This window comes from Oreochromis aureus, linkage group 5 (assembly GCF_013358895.1).
Source record: "Oreochromis aureus strain Israel breed Guangdong linkage group 5, ZZ_aureus, whole genome shotgun sequence".
Taxonomy (NCBI): domain Eukaryota; kingdom Metazoa; phylum Chordata; class Actinopteri; order Cichliformes; family Cichlidae; genus Oreochromis; species Oreochromis aureus.
Window position 1 is genome coordinate 16,506,040 of NC_052946.1, and position 18,440 is coordinate 16,524,479.

At 37.7% G+C, this 18,440-nt stretch overlaps 2 protein-coding genes across 3 annotated transcripts; one reads left to right on the plus strand and one right to left on the minus strand.

The window, feature by feature from the left end:
* Positions 1-738: 738 nt before the first annotated feature.
* Positions 739-14,123, minus strand: arfgap1 (ADP-ribosylation factor GTPase activating protein 1). Of its 2 annotated transcripts, XM_031747678.2 has the most exons (13): positions 13,920-14,123; positions 10,527-10,597; positions 10,067-10,176; positions 9,591-9,762; positions 9,237-9,337; positions 9,044-9,130; positions 8,740-8,854; positions 8,556-8,612; positions 7,302-7,334; positions 6,380-6,436; positions 4,984-5,043; positions 4,467-4,522; positions 739-4,352 (listed from the first exon to the last, which is right to left on the minus strand). In XM_031747678.2, the coding sequence occupies exons 2-13, from the start codon at positions 10,584-10,586 to the stop codon at positions 4,013-4,015; spliced, it is 1,248 nt and encodes a 415-aa protein (XP_031603538.1). In that variant the 5' UTR covers positions 10,587-10,597; positions 13,920-14,123; the 3' UTR covers positions 739-4,012. The 2 variants fall into 2 exon arrangements, with proteins under 2 accessions (XP_031603538.1, XP_031603539.1); XM_031747679.2 differs by lacking the exon at positions 6,380-6,436.
* A 527-nt stretch (positions 14,124-14,650) lies between these two features.
* Positions 14,651-16,106, plus strand: LOC116326463 (ammonium transporter Rh type B-like). Its single transcript, XM_031747784.2, has one exon. The coding sequence runs from the start codon at positions 14,670-14,672 to the stop codon at positions 16,104-16,106; it is 1,437 nt and encodes a 478-aa protein (XP_031603644.1). The 5' UTR covers positions 14,651-14,669.
* The last annotated feature ends 2,334 nt before the right edge of the window (positions 16,107-18,440 follow it).

An 18,440-nucleotide genomic window follows, 5' to 3' on the forward strand; every position in this document is an offset into this window, starting at 1 on the left:
AAAAAAAAAAAAATGCCTATTGCAAACTCAATAGCAGTGGTAGGAAAGTGGCAGGATTTGCACATTTCATCACACTCACTGAAGGCACCTCAGATGCTTTAACAATCTTATGACCTCACCAACTCCTTTTTCCATCTGTTTTGACCTTAGCAGTCAGCAGTCAGAGTAAATGTGTCCTAATTTCTTTAAACTATCGGTTTATTTTTACATTGATTTCAGTTATATTGCACGTGCAAATGTAATGTTTGCTTTCATATAGCACTTCTGATCTTACCAGAAAACTTTATACATTCACACATTTACTTCAAGGATTTATACACCTCACCTTCAGCTAATTTAGAATCACAAATTAACCTTAAAATCTGTCTCTGGAGGAATGGAGGAAGCTGGAAGAAGCTGGAAAACCTCAAATAACCCACCTAGGCAAAGGTGAGAACATGCAAACACCACACAGACAAGGAGTTGAACTCTCTTGTTGCAGTCTTTCTACCGGTGTAGAGGAATCCTAGATCTCTGTTCCTCTTGTGTGCCATGTATGTTCACGCTTCTGCTGTTTCACGGTTTTGAATGTCTCCCATGACCGTTCAAAGCACATCTGTGTCTGCAGGAACCTGGACAAATGTGATGGTAACAGATAGTTGTCATGACAGTGCCAAGATCCTCCTTGAACTCTGTTACCACCACTACCTAACTATCCATCTATCCACACAATCAACAGAAGACTGCACCACAAAAGCATTCACAACACATTTTTTTCTTTAATTTTACACAGAAACATGTGTACAGGAGAAATATCCAGAGCCTTGGGGGAGTGGGTACGGTAACACTGGCTCACCTCAGGATGGCTGCTGGTGAAACTTGAAGGGTCAAGCAGACGACTGCACTTAAATTCACTTAGGAAACAACTGAATGTTTTTAGCATCACATAACATCTCATGCATGACATCAATTTCTGACATAATTATTAGTTTAGTCAACAAACACAGACATACCCATTCTCAGGTGATCCACAGGCACAGAAAATGAGCAGAACTGCTGCTCTGGAAAGTTCAGAATTTGATTCACTTTGTGTGGAAAAAAAAATACAATCAGTTCTTTTAAAAAAAAAAAGAAAAAAAAAGAAAAAAAATGATTTTAAGTCATTTAAATGCATTTCAATAACTATCAAATTCTGCTAATCATCCAAAAATCAATTACTAGTAACCCCAGCAAGAGATTCACTAAAAGAAAAACTATGGTATATCAGGACTAAACAGTTTAGATACAATGAGAGCAGATCAAAAAGAATTTATCCATTTACTGGCAGTCAGTTTTACGCCATAATAAAGTTAAAAAAATAATAATAAAACAGTTGACATACTTCAGTAATACAGGGAAAAGTTGAAGGTAACAGTGAATCATTTGACGTTATCTGACATATACACAAGTAAAGTGGCACCAGTATCAACAGAAAGCAAACACAGCTGTTTAAGGCTTTGATCACATGACCAGACATGAACACGACTGCAGAGGTTTAGCAACACAAATCTTCCAGGAGTGATTATTAATATTTTTTTTTCTTTACAGCACCGCATCATCACTGAAAACAGACTGACACTGTAGACTCATATTTGCTGCTTTACTGTTACACTACCAGTGGTGATAAGGTCTATATTAAAACAGTTCTAAATAATGTAGAAAAATAAAATAAAACATGTTCACTAAATTAACCCAGGCAGTAAAGTAAAGCCTTCTTAGAGGTAGGAAAATGGTAATGGAGCATTTATTCTTCAATAATCAATCAGCTAAGCGTTCGTGTCCAATGAGGACTGTCTGCAGGAGTGCACTATTTGCCAATAAAAGCACCAGGAAATTCAAATCAATCACGTTACTTTTGATATTAGCAAAACCTGAAGTTGTAATTGGTTCAGTGACATTAAACTAGTGTTGTATGAGGGGATTTTTGCATCAAAAGCAACAAATTTACAGGGTTACAGGAAATGAAAGGCCACATAAGAAATTAGCTGATGCAAAATTGCTCTATACTTCAACCCAGACACCTTACTAGAGCCCAATTTTACACTGATTACATTCCCGCTTGTAACCATGAACTTTTCAAAAAATGCATTTGCATCTCTGATGAACAATGTGAGCACAGCTGCCATTTAATCTGACCGAGGGATGCACTAGGTTGATTAAATTAATTCATAACAAGCATTTGAGAGCTATGACCATCAAAGCATCCAGCGTATAATGAGCCTCATTAGCATTACCCCACAATTCAGATGTTAATACAGTGTAGAGATATCGGTGACACAGAATCTTCGTAATATAAACAACGACCACGGTGCAATAACACTCGACACAGAGATGCTTCGTATGAGATAACATTTACAATGACCTGTCACCAGCTATGGTCACGAGCTGCTAATAAAACAGTCTAAAAATCCACACTTGTGTCCAATTAATGACACACAACCATCACACCCTTGCATACAGTACACCGAGTATAACCAGCAAAGAGGACCTCTCGTGTGAAATTATCTACAATAAACTGTATATCATCTTTAGACATGACTTATTAAAAATTTCACAATATGTCTCTTGAAAACAAAACTAGAAATCTTTAAATACATTTTATTTTGTTTAATAATATGAGTGATTACTCTTATTTATTCATTCATTAATAAGAGAACTTGATCAAAACACCTGGTCCAACCTGAGCCCGGTCTAAACCACATTGCAAGTGAATGCAGCCAGATCTGATTGCATGAACTCTAATGGGAAAGTTCATTCTGTTTCAAGTCACTTCAAACAGCTCTGAGGTCAGAATGAGAGGAAAACACACAACACAATATTGCAATACCTCCCCACTCCATTCTAGCATTGGCAGGTATTCCGGGCATATTTAATTAGCAGTTTAATTTAAGCAGTGAAGCAAACAAAAAAACAATGTTGCAACATAAAGCAACACTACTTGAAAGGATGTGTAACAAAAAAATAAAAAATGATGTTGGATGTGATTAAAAGAACATTTTAGTGTGAATTGGACCTACAGACAGGTTGTGCTGACTGAAAGTTAACTCATCCAACCAATCAAAGAGCTTAAAAAGCTCACAAATGCATAAGGGGGGTCAAATTCAATGACAATTTGATTTCAAGTTGGATTTACCCTAAAGCAGCTGTTTTAGCAGAATGGCAGTTACTAACTTTTAGACATGCCAAACTTCAAAGCATTCTGTTGCCTTTGCCTATCTGCACTATTGCTGGTGCAGATACATGACAGTGTTGTATCTGCAGGTCTCTAGTGTGAAGATAGAAAGAAAGGGGAAAAAAAACTACTTGCTCATTAAAATAAAAAAAAAGTGTAAAAAGCAATTCATACCATGAAGGAGATTTAGTCTCAACTCATTATACATCAGATCATTTTATTTAAATTGTACATGACCAAAGAGATTTTGATTAATGGTAAACACAGGGTGGAATGAACTTTTTTTGAAACTATTTTTGATCTATTTTACAAAACAGAAATGAAAATGTTTAAGGGGCCAAATTTGATTAAACACAGAACAGAAAGTTGTTAGTGTTTAGATGGTGATACTGTATTTACAAGGGTTCAAATGTACAACATCAGATTTTCTCCTTCATGCTTTGTTTTTTTAATAAGGAAATTAAACCTGCGATCCAGTACGAACACTGGCTTCTTAACCTTTAAGAGTATTATACTTGGGGAGGTCCAGGCAGTACATTATGGTCTGATTTAGCTCAATTCCCTTTAATAAGGACAATTTACAATAATATACAGGACTGATATTCAGTAAAGTAGTATTTTTATGAATAGTCATCTCATGATGAGCTCAACTCATCCCTGGGCTTCATTCTTTTGCTTCTAGGATAATAAATATATTTTAAATGCATTAACAGGATCAAAGCTAATGGAGCTTTCCCTGAAAGTGCCGGTGAGATGAACAGAGAGAGAGGGGAAAAGGCCAGAGTAGGAAAAAAGGTAAGGAGATGTACATTTGTGAGGTCACTACCAGTCTGCGTTCTCCCAGGTTTCCTCAGCAGGTTTCGTGGGACTCTTCTTTGTCTTACCATCCGCATTCTCCCAGTTGTTGTCCCAAGCCTCCCAGCTCTCTTCTGTGCTGTGTTTGTTGTTGGACGCTGCTTCAGAGCCCCAATTGTCCCAACTGTCAGAGCTCTTCTTGGCAGAATTATCTGCAATGGTCCAGCTGTCACTGCTCGGAGATTTCTTAGCCTTTAAGGAGCTGTTGCTGCCAAAGGTCTCCCAGAAGTCTCTTGCGATAGGCTGGCTAGAACTACCCTGATATCCCTCAGTGGCATCCATGTTTTGGTAGCTCTCACCAGCAGACCTGAACATAAAGAAATGCTTTTACAGGCCATAGCTTACAGCATTGCATCACAAAGTGCTTAGGATTCTGAATATGAGACGTTTCATTTATTCTGTATTAAGTTTTTTTTATTACCCATCTTCTTGTTTTCCAGAGAACAGATTAGTCAGCTTTGACCCAGCTCCCTGAACCTAAGGAAGAGATAAACTATTTATGTAGAACATGTTAAAATACCTTATTTTTCATTTATTCAAAGGTCAAAGAATAACCTAATAAAAAATAATAAGTCCTAATAAATCCATTATGATAAATCAGTTTTTAACTACACAATCAAACCGACAACAAATTTAGTTTTAGCAATGCAGTAATATTAAAATGACACAAAAACACATTTTCTAACTCTTTTACATCATGTACTCACCACCACAACAAAATGGCAGCAAGAAAAACAAGAAATTAAATGCAATTAGTATAGTTCAAACTTAACGACACTGCAAAACCAGTCTCCTTGGAGGACTAGAGCGAATAGTGTATTGGGGGGCTCTTCTGCAGTTTTGCATACTGTTTGCAGCAGCAGTGTCAGGGCTGCTGCTCCTCACTTGGGAGACTGGTTTTGCATCAGCACAGTGTGGCAGATGTCTGCCATTCCTACCTTGTTTGCCAGCCCAGTGAAGCTGACTGCCATTTCATCTAGCAATTTGCCATCTTTCACCTGGATGAGCCAAATTATTGTTAAAAACTAATCAAAACAACAGTCTAATGAAATACGCGGTGAAGAGCTCATTTTTGATTGTGGAAAATAAAAATACAGTTTTTATTTTTATTTTTTAAACAGCACAGATGATTTAAAAGAAGAGGAAGACGAAGAAAGACAGTAAAGAGTGTTAAAAAAAAAGCACAAACTACAGATACATCAAATTAATATTGCCAACACTACATTAAAAGACAAAAGCATTTTGTTTCTGTCAGTCTCTATTAGTCACTGGCCCACTCAAAGAGAATAAATCACTACAAAGCATGGTAAAAAGAGGCATCCTTCTTTTTGTAACAGTTATGTTTGAAAAGTCAATAATTAGCCTGCTGATTCTGGAATTTAATTTTAAAAAAGGGAAAAAAAAAAAATTGTTTTCTTTTTTTTTTTTTAAAAGATGACATCCAGGAGCTGCTCACTTGATAGTTAAATCTGCTAAGCAGAAGCACTGTGTCAAAAACACTTACCATTACTGCAAAAATGGTAACATGTGCTCTAATATTACATGATGTCAAAAGAAAGAGAGAAAAAACAACAACAACAACAAAGCTCAGACACACCAAATCCCCAAAGATAATGAGCTGTGGCTTTCAAATGAAGAGCTCCAGGATGCATCACTTCTTGTTTACTGTGAGCAGACAGCCGGTGGTTTTGAGATTGCATTTTGACCTGAATGCAACCAAAACCAGCTCAAGCGTAACAGCACTCAGAAAACAAGCCATGAATTTTCAGGAAGCTTATGGTACTAAATAAATAAATAAATAAATAAATAAATAAATAGTCTGTTGCCTACAGAATCTATGCATGCTGCTGTCTGTTTATAGGGAATTCACTGCGGCTGTCACTGATTCAAGAACATAAAAATGCTTCCAGTAAAGCAACATCAAAACCTAGTAGAATAGTCGTGATGTCATTTTTTGCACTGAAAGCTGGAGACTTTGAACTCAGACGTCACGTGAACAAAGAGTTTGGCTGTTAAAAATGTTTGTGCTATAGGCTTGATCCAGTGACAGTTCACACTGACTCACACACGTTCCCAAATAAACAGTTCACAGCCGTACGCTTCTGCAAATCCCACAGCTGAGTCACTGACTGAGAGAGAGAGAGACAAAGCTTTGTGTTCCCCCTTTCCATCTTTGAAACTACAGGTTTTGTCGTTTAATGTTAGCTGGCATAAAGCAGATAAGCTGGCACAGGCAGGCAGCGGAGAAAATAGCACATTCACATCTGAAGCTGTTTCTTGTCTAAAAGCACTGCATCCCACCACCAAATCAACAACTTCAAACATCAATGTTACCTTTTCTTGAGTAGGTTTGATAACATTCTCATTTAATGTCTGTCCTAACTCTGTGGCCTAGTTGGAAGTCAGAGAGGAGAGTTCACTTGAATGGAACAGTTTAACATTCACAGTACTGCAAGACACTGAGCTGCTTGTTCTGCAGTAGCATGCAGCCTGAGCATTCCCATCCACCATGACACTGAACAAGCACTAGAGGGTGTAATGGTTCAAGACACTGGTAGCATGGCACATCTATAACCCCAAATATTAAGATATTTTTGCTTCTTACTCCGCATGTTAAATTCTACAGAACAGCATCAAGGACTCATGTTTTTTCACAGAAACCAATCAGGTGTTTGCATACCATTGTCCCTCTTCAGCGCTGTTAGCAGTAAACACAAACACTGGCATGCATAAAAAGGATAACCCATAATCAGTGGATGTGAGTGAACAGTACTTCTGTTCATTCCTATTCCATTTGTCCTAAAGGTTATCCATATATTCCAAATTCAAATATGAGAAGAGACAAAATGCCTTGTGTTTAACCAAGCAGAAGCACATGGAGACGACAATTCTGACAACATTTTTTGTTAAAGGTTTCTTTAAAAGTGTTAAAAAAATAACTAAAAAGCAGACAATAATTCTGAAAAAACAAAAAACCAAATGATATAAAAGAAGCACCATGCATCTATAAACTGCTTTACCGGTTCTGGGGGCGCTTTATAGCCCCTTAACTAGATCCACAGAAGGCAAAGAGATAGTAAAGTAGTAACACAGTTATTGCTTGTAGGTTTATATTATTAAAATATTTACAAGCAAATGGCATACACATGCTTATACAGTCAAGAAAGAGGAGACTACTTAATACAGTCTGTAGAAGAGTCAAAAACCTTTATTAACAGGAGAAATAACTGGCTACCCGAGAGTGCGATAGACTTACCTTTAAGGTCGCTTGGTTTGCAAGTTTAGTTGTCTGCATGAGAGGGAAAAAAATAATCACCATTTAAAGTTTTGTTTTTGTTTTTGTTAAATGCACAAGTTAAATGTCCAACATAAATTCTGTGAAAATAAAACATCTTTGTGTGAATCAGATTTATAGTTTTTCTATTTTCAGTTTTTAATTTTTGTGGTATTAGTGTGCAGAGTGTGTTGGCTTGTTTTGGTTTAGTTTTTGAAATGTTTTGTTAGTTGGAAAAATGTTCATTTTTACTCTCGCTAAATTATTATCCTATGGGCTGTATTTGTCAGGGCCAGATTTAAGATGTTCAGAACAGAGGCCTGTACTGCGAAGCAGGTTTTTGTCTTATCCAGGCAAGTTCAGGGTTAACCCTGGGGAAGGGGTTCACTTCTTTCTAGGGTACATCACCATAGTAATTTAGGCTGCAGACCTAACCTGCCTCAGAGCAGGTTATGTTTCAGATTAGAGGTCAACAGGTATGAAATCCTACTGGCCAATCACTTCTCCAGGAAATAGCATCACTAATCCCGGCAGATCCTTTGGACTTCAATGGGCAGACAGTAGGAGGCTCTAAAGTTATAGTTTTTTCTTTTTTTTTGGTTCGTTTATTTGTTTGTTTTTCTCTGACAATTACACATGGGTTTACACAGCTGAAAATGATTAAAACTAAAACTGTCACATGCACATTTAACCATTAATTTAATAGAATAATCTATCAGATTACAATGAGCAGTGTCTTAATGATAAAGTTGTGATACTGATAAGTGTGTTAACTTCTTAGACAGTCAGCATTGTTGATGGCTTTCCTTCAATGCCTTCAAATAGTTTAACCTTCACAGTAATTTTTTTCAGTCTAACCGATCAAAACATTTAAACAAATACACTTTCACACAGTGCTTGTCCTCTTACTTTCACTCAAACCACTGCTTTTTCTGCAAGAGCTGTGTTAATTTCTGCCTCTTCGTGTTTTTCCAGAATTATAGTTTGTCATCCAGCCATGTGTGACCACTTAGCCTGACATCAGCAATCAGGCTAAGACAATCCAGGGTAGAGCCCAGCTATTACAATACAAACACCTCACTTAAAATAGTGTAGACATCTTGCTCTCAATAAGCTTATGCAAAAACGCCTGGTTTTGTTGATTTTGATATCACATCGAGAAAAACAAAATGAATACATTTCCTATTCATTTTATTTTTAAATTGAATGAGTTAACCTTTGTTTGAAGTCACTTACATTATCTTTGGCAATAGAGGCAAACTTGCTAGCTCCAACAGTAAAACTGCTCCAACCCTGGTAAAAAAAAAAAAAAAAAAAAAAAAAAATGTAAAAAGTTAAGTTATAGATATATATTTAAAAAATAAAAATAAAAATACAGTTCAGCGCCCCCCCCCCCAAAAAAGTGTGTGTCTTGACTTACTGAATAAATAGAAGACATGGCATTGTTCAGGAAGTCATCTTCTTTCTTCTCTGGGGTCACTGTGTTGCCAAATCCAACATACCGATTCTCTTGATTCCCACTGTAACCACCTCCACTGAAAAAGCAGGAAAGATTTTTTTTTCTTTTAAATGCACAAATGAAGTTACACCAATAATTACAGGAATGACACTTCATTCTCTGCCAAAGATGTCATTGATATACACTATGTATCTCTGCATAGCAAACAGTCATTTGCTGCCATATTAATGTTTAAAATCTAGTATAGAAAACTTTAAAAACCTACCTCTGATAAGAGTTAACATCATCACTCAGCCAGTCTTCAAAAGCTTTATCGCTGGATTTCGCCGAGTTCTGTCCAGATCCTCCAGAACTAAATTTTAAATTACAGAAATATCAGTTTGCTGTTTTGATGCCTGCTGTTCTGTATCCAGTATTAGACCCAACATTAGTAAGTTTAAAATCTCCTTCATTCATACCGATGAGAGGATGAAAGAGTGCTCTTGGGTTGAGGGGACGTCCAATTTCTTGCAGTCGAGGTCTCAATGGACCACTCCTTTCCCTCCGCTAACGTTGCAACCTGTCAATGCAGTGATGAACAAGGGTGAAGATGTTAGCGCAAACTGGAAAGCATTATATCTAAAGATATCAAGCTAAAAATATACCTCGTTACTGAGGATATACATTTATAATTTAAACCACAATTTCGTTGTACAGGTACAATGACAATAAAGGGCTATTCTATTCTATTCTATCCTGTTCTATCCGGTCCTCTGTGAGTGGGTTAATGGAAGAAAAAACGGAATAATTAAGAACTAATGTGTGCAGCTTACCTTGTCCCTGAAGAGTGCAGCAGCTCTGCTGTTGTATTTCTCCTGCAAAGTCCAGTTGGGATCATAATCATCTTGCAATTCAAGAAACAAGCGGAATTTTCCATTTCCACCTGCTTTCATTTTCTCCAGTTCAATATCTTTCCACTTGTCCATGGTGACCGAGCGCACAAAACTGAGGATGGGGAAGAAAAGATAAAACTGCATATTGTCAGGCTGTAACAATTTCTTTGTGATCATTTGAAGGAATACACAGACTACTCTGGACTGTTCCTTGTAAACAAAGTTCTTCCAATAATGTAACATATTCACAAAACTAATCCATATATAACCTAGACCATTTGATTAAAATGTATTTTTTTAACTTGTTATTTTACTATAGTAAACTTATCTCAAAGTTTAGCATGTCTTTGTAGTTTGCCAAATATCACATGAATGTGACTAAAGTTAAGAGACACCATGACTCATCACATTATTACCTGAGATGTACTCCCAGGCCCCTGTGCTTGCCAGAGCACTCGAGACAAATCCAGATGCCATATGTCACACTAACCCACTGAGGGTTAAAAGCTCCGCACTCAAAACACAGCTGAAAAACAAACAAACAAAAACAAACAAATATAAACAGGTAAAAAAAACAACAACACACTTCATATTCAATGATATACCCTGGAGTTCTTCATTCGACTTTCTCCAGCAAAAAGCCGACTAATGTTCTTACAAACAGACAGAAATAACCTTCTTTAATTAAACTAGAATGTGTGTCCTCTTGTGATTCATTTATTTGGGGCCATTTAGAGGACGATAGTGCGAAAGTGCAACCTCCCAAGGAGCTGCTGTCTTAACTGTAAATTAGAATAAAAACGTTCCGGTGGGCTGAGATTATTTTGGTTAAGAACTGAAGTTAAGCCACATGGATCAGAAGCTTTAAGGACTTACATTATTCTCATCCTGAGTTCTCACTTCCTTCAGAACTCTTCTGGTCCTTGGACTCGCCATGATGACTCACACTGAAACAAAATTGCAGAGGATCATCTTAAGCACAACTATTGGAGCAAAAATACTAATACAAACCCCTGAGAATTAATACTCAACCCAACTTCATGTTGCTAAGCAACTAATTAAAAGCCACCAATACCTGACTTCTGTTTCCCACACTGAAATCACACAGTCTCACTGGAGTATCACTTTATTTTTGTATTCTATTATAGAGGGCAGGTTTAATTTGTGAAAATGAACCAATATATCTAAAGGCTGGACGGCAATCAGAGGAAATGTTTAGATGATGAACTTTAAAAGACCTGAACCTGCTCCACAGGCTGCAGCCATGAAACACACACAGAAAAGCTGAAGTAAAAGGTCAAAATTCAACCAAATATTCATCAAACCACGAGTTACTGCTGACAAACGTTTAAAAAGTTTATATGTAAAAATGTTATAAATGTAACTTTTTAAATGCTTTTTATTCACAGGAAGAATTAATCTAACATTTTATTGTGAATTCAAATTAAAGCATTAATGAATTATCAAATATTCACCTGATTTTCTGCTGCATCTGGCAGTAAGTGTGCGAAATGTGGAAGGCTACTGCAGGTAATTTACCCACACCATTTTAATATCATGAAACCCCTACAGCTTCTTTGTTTTCTTGTTTTTATCATTGACTATGGCACAGAGACAGCATCGAACTAGACCTCTGCCCAACGTGCAACGAGCAGCGATTACAATGATTCTTAAAGCTTCTCTCCACAACCTCAAACAAACTTAATAGATTTATGTAGTAATTACCATCAGTGAACACAAAATGTATTGTTTAAACTGCAGTGCTCAGCCATATCAGGTCATCATTTAACCATTTATAATGACATTCATTGCACTTTGGGTACCTATTTTTAAAGATTAACACTTTCATAAATATTAATGGAATTAGGACAAAGTAAGTGGAAAATTGTTTTTCCAACTGGTTAGTCGACTAATAAAAGTAAAGTATCAGTATTATGACATTTGAGAAGCTGAAACCAGTGGATGTATGCCATTTAGGGTATTCACTCATCCGCCCTCCCGAGATGCTTTAGCCAGAACCAACGGAAATTCCCAACCACTGAATAAATCACTTCAAAACAAGCATATCATCTGTTTTCTTTATCACAAAAATGCATCAATTTCTGTCAGATACAGTAACAAACAAACACCAAATGCCTTTACTGTATGCAGACTAGATATGCCTATGTATTTAATCACACCTTCCCCCAGAGGCCCACTCTGAGAAAGCAGAAAAAAATACAACCCTGCCTTTCTTACCTTGTTACACATTAATAAAGGTCATGAAGATTAATGAGTTGTAAAAATAAAAAAATGCTGACAATTAGTCTGCTTGACTGGCTAATCCATTGCCTATCTAATCTGTTCAATAATAAAAGATGCTGATATTACATAACAGGGTAAACCAGATATCTGAGTTTTACCTGAAGCAACATCTACCAAGTCTGCACATGTTTAGCAAAAAAAAGATATCCTACAAAGTCTGATTATTTTCAAATAACAACTGGCAATGCTTTTGGCTATTCACTGGCTGGCAGACGGCTTGCAAATATCATCTGGTTTCATTAAACAGGATTACTCTGACAACTCATCACATACACTTTGTTCCCATGCTCACTCACTCTATGTAACCCTCCCACCACTTGATTGCCTTATCAGTATGTGTTATCCCCTCACTTCTCCTTATTTTTCCCCCAAACATACACAATGTTAACTGAGATATTCTCATACTCGAGTACTCCTCAAAATTATTATATTCTCTCATAACAAAATACTGTCATACCCAAGTCTTCTGAAAATCCTAAGTCCTTTTAAAAACTGAAATCAGTGTAACATTTTATTTTTAAACATTTCCCTTCATTATAACTATTTTTTCCCTTTTAAACTTTCACCCCTTACTTTAGTGCAGGAAGGTCAAACTTATTTTACACCGTGGGCTGCACACGGCCCACTTCCATCAGTGAAACTTTTCTTTTTGTCATTGTAAAGAATTTTAACTACACATTTAGTCTCTGAGATATGTTAATACATAAAAAAAGAAGCACAAATTCAACAGCATGCCTAAACCTTTCTGCGAGATAAGGAAATGCTGCTGTAGTAAATGAAAATCTGTCAGCAGGACTTTTTGGGCTTAAACTGTGAGAAATAAATTTGGATAATTACAGAAAAAAATTGGTAGCTCCTGCAATTATAGACGTTTCATCAATTAATAGAAAACATGTTACTGATTTCTACTGTAGTCCCATTGTAAGAAGGAAAAACAAAACAAAACACTGAAACATCTATAGAAGACAGTAATAAAATTTAAAAAAAAACAAACAAAAAAAACAGTCACATTTCTGTCACTTAATAGCTTAGGTACACAATGAATAACCATATGGGTGGGCCTTATCAGGAAGAAAAGCTATAAAACTTGGTTCAAGATTTACGCCCTCCTTCACTTGTTCAAATGGTCCAGTGATCCAAATTGGGAGTCTCTGCTGGGTCACTTCTGGCCTCCCAGACCTTATGTTTGCCACCAATGCACTTATTTTACCATGACCTTTACCAAGTCTGAAGTCTGGTTCTTGTGGTGATTTCTGCCACATCTCTAGATTCCAATTTCCTCGTCTTCAGCCCTGGTTAGCTGTGCTTTGTGGGCAGATTGTGGGGCAGTGGTCTCAGTGTAAATAAATGTAGTGTTCCTCGACTGTGTAGCTCCACTCGATGACTTAAATGCCACATTGTTACCGTGCTTGCTTACTGAAAATGGTGGTCTACCCTCCCCTACTTCAGCAGGACCAGATCTTCCACCGTCACTCCAGAACATTTTGCCCTTTCTTTTTCTTTCAGCATTAGTCTCTTTCTGTCAGCATTATGTCTGTGACATTAACATATTCCCCCTCACGCTTGTTTACCTCATCAATATGTGACTTAATTATAAACCATAAACATATGTCATTATACGCTGTTACACTGCTCTCCCTGTAAGGCCTAAAAGCAAACAGCAGTCTAGTTAATAGTCTAATTATGAGTGACATGACAATTAAGTTTTAGCTGAGGTGCAGACGTGTCAAAGCTCTGGGAGACACAAAAACTACCGCCCCCATGCAGCGGCTTTATGTGTGTGTTTCACAGCACAGGTATAAAAGTATACTGATGTGTTTTCCACGTCTTCCTTTGACTAATGATTCACAGCCCGTCTCCAAAAGGAGATGACAGCGATGATAACATTTAAATGAACTGATGTGATTAGCAGCACTGGTAGCGTTAGCTTCACCGGGAGCTAGCGTCTGCTAACTGACCCGTTACCTGTCTGTGACCGACGAAGAAGCGAGGAGCTGTTTCCAGAGTCTACTGATAAACTCCGACCTTTCTCCTGTCGCGGAGGATCAGCAAAAGCTGGTGTATCACAGACTATGTCGGTCAGGGACAAGAGAATTTTTCAAGAGTGCTGATGTTAAACACCGGTAGCCATGTTCCTGTTTGCATACGTTGGCAATGCAATGCATTATGGGAGCGATTCTTCTTCTTCTTTTGCATTTTAATACCGGCTTTAACCTGCTCATTGCTGCTGGTTACTGGACTGGAGTCTATGGGGGTTTGAGGGTTTTTTCTTTTTTAGTCACAATCCTCAACCACGACGACGACGATACAGTTTGTAAATAAATAAATAAGGTCACATTTCAGCACTCTGCTATCATTGTCTGATTTATCAAGCAGCAAACTTAGAAACTCATATTAAAAAAACACTTAAAAACTGCACACCAAATTCTTGAAATCCATCCCAAAATTCAATAAAGACATTTAATACCAATCAGAACTTGCTGCGGAAAACCACAGGGGGAGAGATAAGCTCAGTTGTGAGCAGTGAGGGATTAAAGTACGTTGTTCTCTCGAGTTGTTAAATAACAATCCACTGTTAAATAACTGCATTGCATGTGTTCACTCTCTTTAACCAATGCTTTTATCTGCTCTTATCTGATCTTTAAAAAAAGAGAAAAGTACAAAAGGGGTGTTGCTGCAGCGAGAGGAGTCGCAGTCTGGATACTGAACATCAACATGAAGGACTCAGTGAGTTTGAAAGTGAGCCTGCCAGTGTTTGTGTTAGTGTTTGAGGTGATCATCATAGCTCTTTATGCTGTCTTTGTCACTTATGATGACGATACCAACGCAAAGCTGCAAAACAATGAGACCAGCCCCATGGAGAACTCCCTCTATCGTGACTACCCCTACTTTGCTGATGTGCAGGTGATGATCTTCATAGGCTTCGGTTGCCTGCTGGCTTTTTTCAGATTCTACGGCTTTGGCGGGATGGTCTTCAACTTTCTCACAGCTACATTTGCAATCCAGTGGGCAATCCTGATGCAAGGGTTCTTCCAGTTTTACTATGATGGTAAAATTCACTTGGGGGTGATCAACCTGGTGAATGCAGAGTTTGCCTGTGCTGTGGTGCTCATCTCCTTCGGGGCTGTGCTTGGGAAGACCAGTCCTGTTCAGCTACTGGTCATGGCTTCTCTTGAGATTCCTATATTTGCTGTGACAGAGTGGGCTGTACTCAAATACATTAGGATCAATGATGCAGGCGGCACTATTCTTATCCACATATTTGCCTGCTACTTTGGTCTAGGAGTGACATTTATGCTCTATCGGCCAAGTTTGAATGATGGACATGCTAAAGAGATCACTAGTTATCATTCAGATATCCTGTCTGTAATGGGAACCCTGTTCCTCTGGGTATTCTGGCCTTCATTCAACTCTGCTCTTACATTTAAAGGTGATGATCAGCATAGAGCAATACTCCACACCTTCATAGGTCTCTCCTCATCCACTATCACTGCCTTTGCACTCTCTGCGCTATTCAATAAGAGAGGCAAGCTCACGATGGCTGATATCCAAAATGTGACTCTGGCAGGCGGTGTGACAGTTGGAGCTTCTGTGGACATGATGATTTCACCTGTAGCTGCATACGCACTGGGCGTCATGGGCTGTACTGCCTGTTTCTTTGGTTACAAGTACCTGACCCCATTTATGGCTTATCGCATGAGGATCCAAGACCAGTGTGGTATTCACAACCTCCACGGACTGACTGGCATCATATCAGCCGCAGCAGGGATCTGCGCCATCCTCCTCGCCACTGAGGAAACCTACGGGCCCAGCATGTACCAGATCTTTTCCCACCGTGCTCCACCTGAAGGAGATCCACGGCTGCTAGAACTCCAGAACCTGATTCCTGGACTGAAGCCGGGCTTGGGACGCACTGCACAGGAGCAAGCGCTGTACCAGGTGGCGGCTGTCTTTACCACCATCGGAGCCTCTACAGTTGGCGGTCTGCTCACCGGGCTGGTCATGAAGTTTCCCTCCTTGGCATCTCCATCTGATAAGAACTGCTTCGATGATGAGCTTTTCTTTGAGTTGCCATCAGACTTTTCCAGTGTAGAAGTCCCCTTAACCTATGAGGAGAAAGGGCAAATGAATCCCATGGACACCAAAGTCTGAGCTCTTGTACCTTTATTTTTTTTAACTTTATATATATATATATATATATATATATATATATATATATATATATATATATATATATATATATATGTGTGTGTGTGTGTGTGTGTGTGTGTGTGTGTGTATGTATATATATATATATATAGATATAGATATAGATATATACACATACACATACACATATATATTGTGATTTCTAAATATATTAAAAAGAAATTGTTTGCACACATGGTTCCAGTGTAGCACAAGTGAGACTGATCATTATAGATTTTAAAGTGGTAACATCTACTTACATACCTCTTTGTACTGAACTGTTTCCATAAATCTCACTTAGCATTTTGCATACAAAAAAGCAATGGAAAAGTAACAGGCTGAAATATGAACTTTTTTGCAGTATAATGTATTTAAAATAAACAGTTTAATAAAACATGGTTCATTTTATCATTATTGTTATTTAAAAATGTGTGGAATCCGATTTCTTGCAAAAAGTATATGCTTAAATGCATCATTTGTCAAAATGAAAACTGCAGTTTTAATTTAAACTTTTAATTTTTTTTAATTTATAATTAATGTGTGAAGACATATCAACAATAAGCCAGGGCATATTTGACACACATCGTCCCTTTAGAAATAGATATAAAATAATTTGTTAACTCACTAAAGTGTTACAAATACGACAAGCATAAAATAGAAGCCTAAACATGACATTTTCATAACACGACCATGATAGTGGAATCTGTATTAAAATCTGACATAGTTTTACGGAGTCAGATTGAACTCTAGATTACCTCAAGGATACAAAAGTCCTGTCTATATAACAATCTCACTGTGCTTTACAATCACCAGACCAAAGTATGGCCCATTGTTCAGTCAATGACAACAAGCAACAACACAGTTTTGTATTTCAAAGCCTGAACAGAAGAATTCACCAAACAAATTAGCTTATATGAAAACATAATCTTATATGAAAACATAATCTCCTTTAATGGAAATTCATCATTATCATCAAGGTAACATATCTCATTCAGCATTTTTAACATCATAATCTAATGCTACCTCATCGTTTTACAAATATTTTCAAATTTCATGTGCTTCACATGTTTTGTGATATTTAAAAAATATCAGCTCTACTTTGAAAAACTATTGTCTGGACAAGTGATATAGCCTCTATACAAGCATAAAGAATATATGAGTTTATGTTATCAGCTGGACTTTTGACATCTGGGACTTCTTAATATACATGCATGGTTTATATGCAGGTTTTGTCACACCGTTCCGCAACTTTTTATCTGGGCATCATGGGCCTAAGTTGGAAGTGACCAGTGTAAAATAATATAAATGCTGCATATAAGGTATCATCTCATTCAAGATAAGACAAGATAACTGAGGATGTAAACAAGCACTTCAAACTTGGCTCTACGAGAAGAGAAGATCATAATTTAAAGGTAAAGTGAGTTTCCATGTCCTGCTGTGATTACCTGTATGAATGGGTATGCCACTGTTACAAAGGTTAATTACATCACCAATCTTTTATGAACTGATAGGTTTGACACACTTCTTTATCTAATCATCAACTGTTCTCAAAAGTTGCTATGTGCTCTGATTTTTATCAAGCACACAATGCTGGTGCATGCTTTTATGTTGAGTGGATCACCTTCTTTACGGAAAATTCCTTCTCTTAAAACAATGTATCAGGTTCATATATGATGCAGTAAATGTTTTATATTTTCCCCTGGATTTCTCAAGAGCATTTTATCTTTGAAACCATAAATTCTTTGAGAGAGATTTCACGTCTAACAAATGCGATGGTGTCTGTAAGGCGGAGTTAGTCATATGCTTTGCACCAAATTCAAGAATCTGTTCGCTGACAAGTTTATAATTCTCTTTTTTTTCCAGCTGCTCGCTTTAGAGGTCACCACAGATCATCCCTTGTGGCGTGAATAAGGCATGACGGGACCACAGATTGTAATTATGAGCCGCACATCACACCACAACATGCCTCTCAACCCCTGCTTCCCCATGATTTAACACCGCGGGCGTGATCTGCAGATACCTGCACGGTGTGTCTCTTGTGGAGGCTGCCCAAGTCTCCAGCGGTGATGGCAACGCTGTTCCGGAGGCCGGCCACGCCTCCAGTGGCGACGCTGGTCTGGCAGTCGGCCACCTGGCGAACCGGTGTTCTGACAAACCATCCTACTTTGGCAAAACGTCCTACCGTAAGTAGTTTATGCACATTTCTGCTGTCACAGAGTAATTCCAGCACAAATGTAAGTAGGTATGACGGTTTGCCACTTAATTTTGCCCATCAGAGTATGCTTGTAGCTCATATTC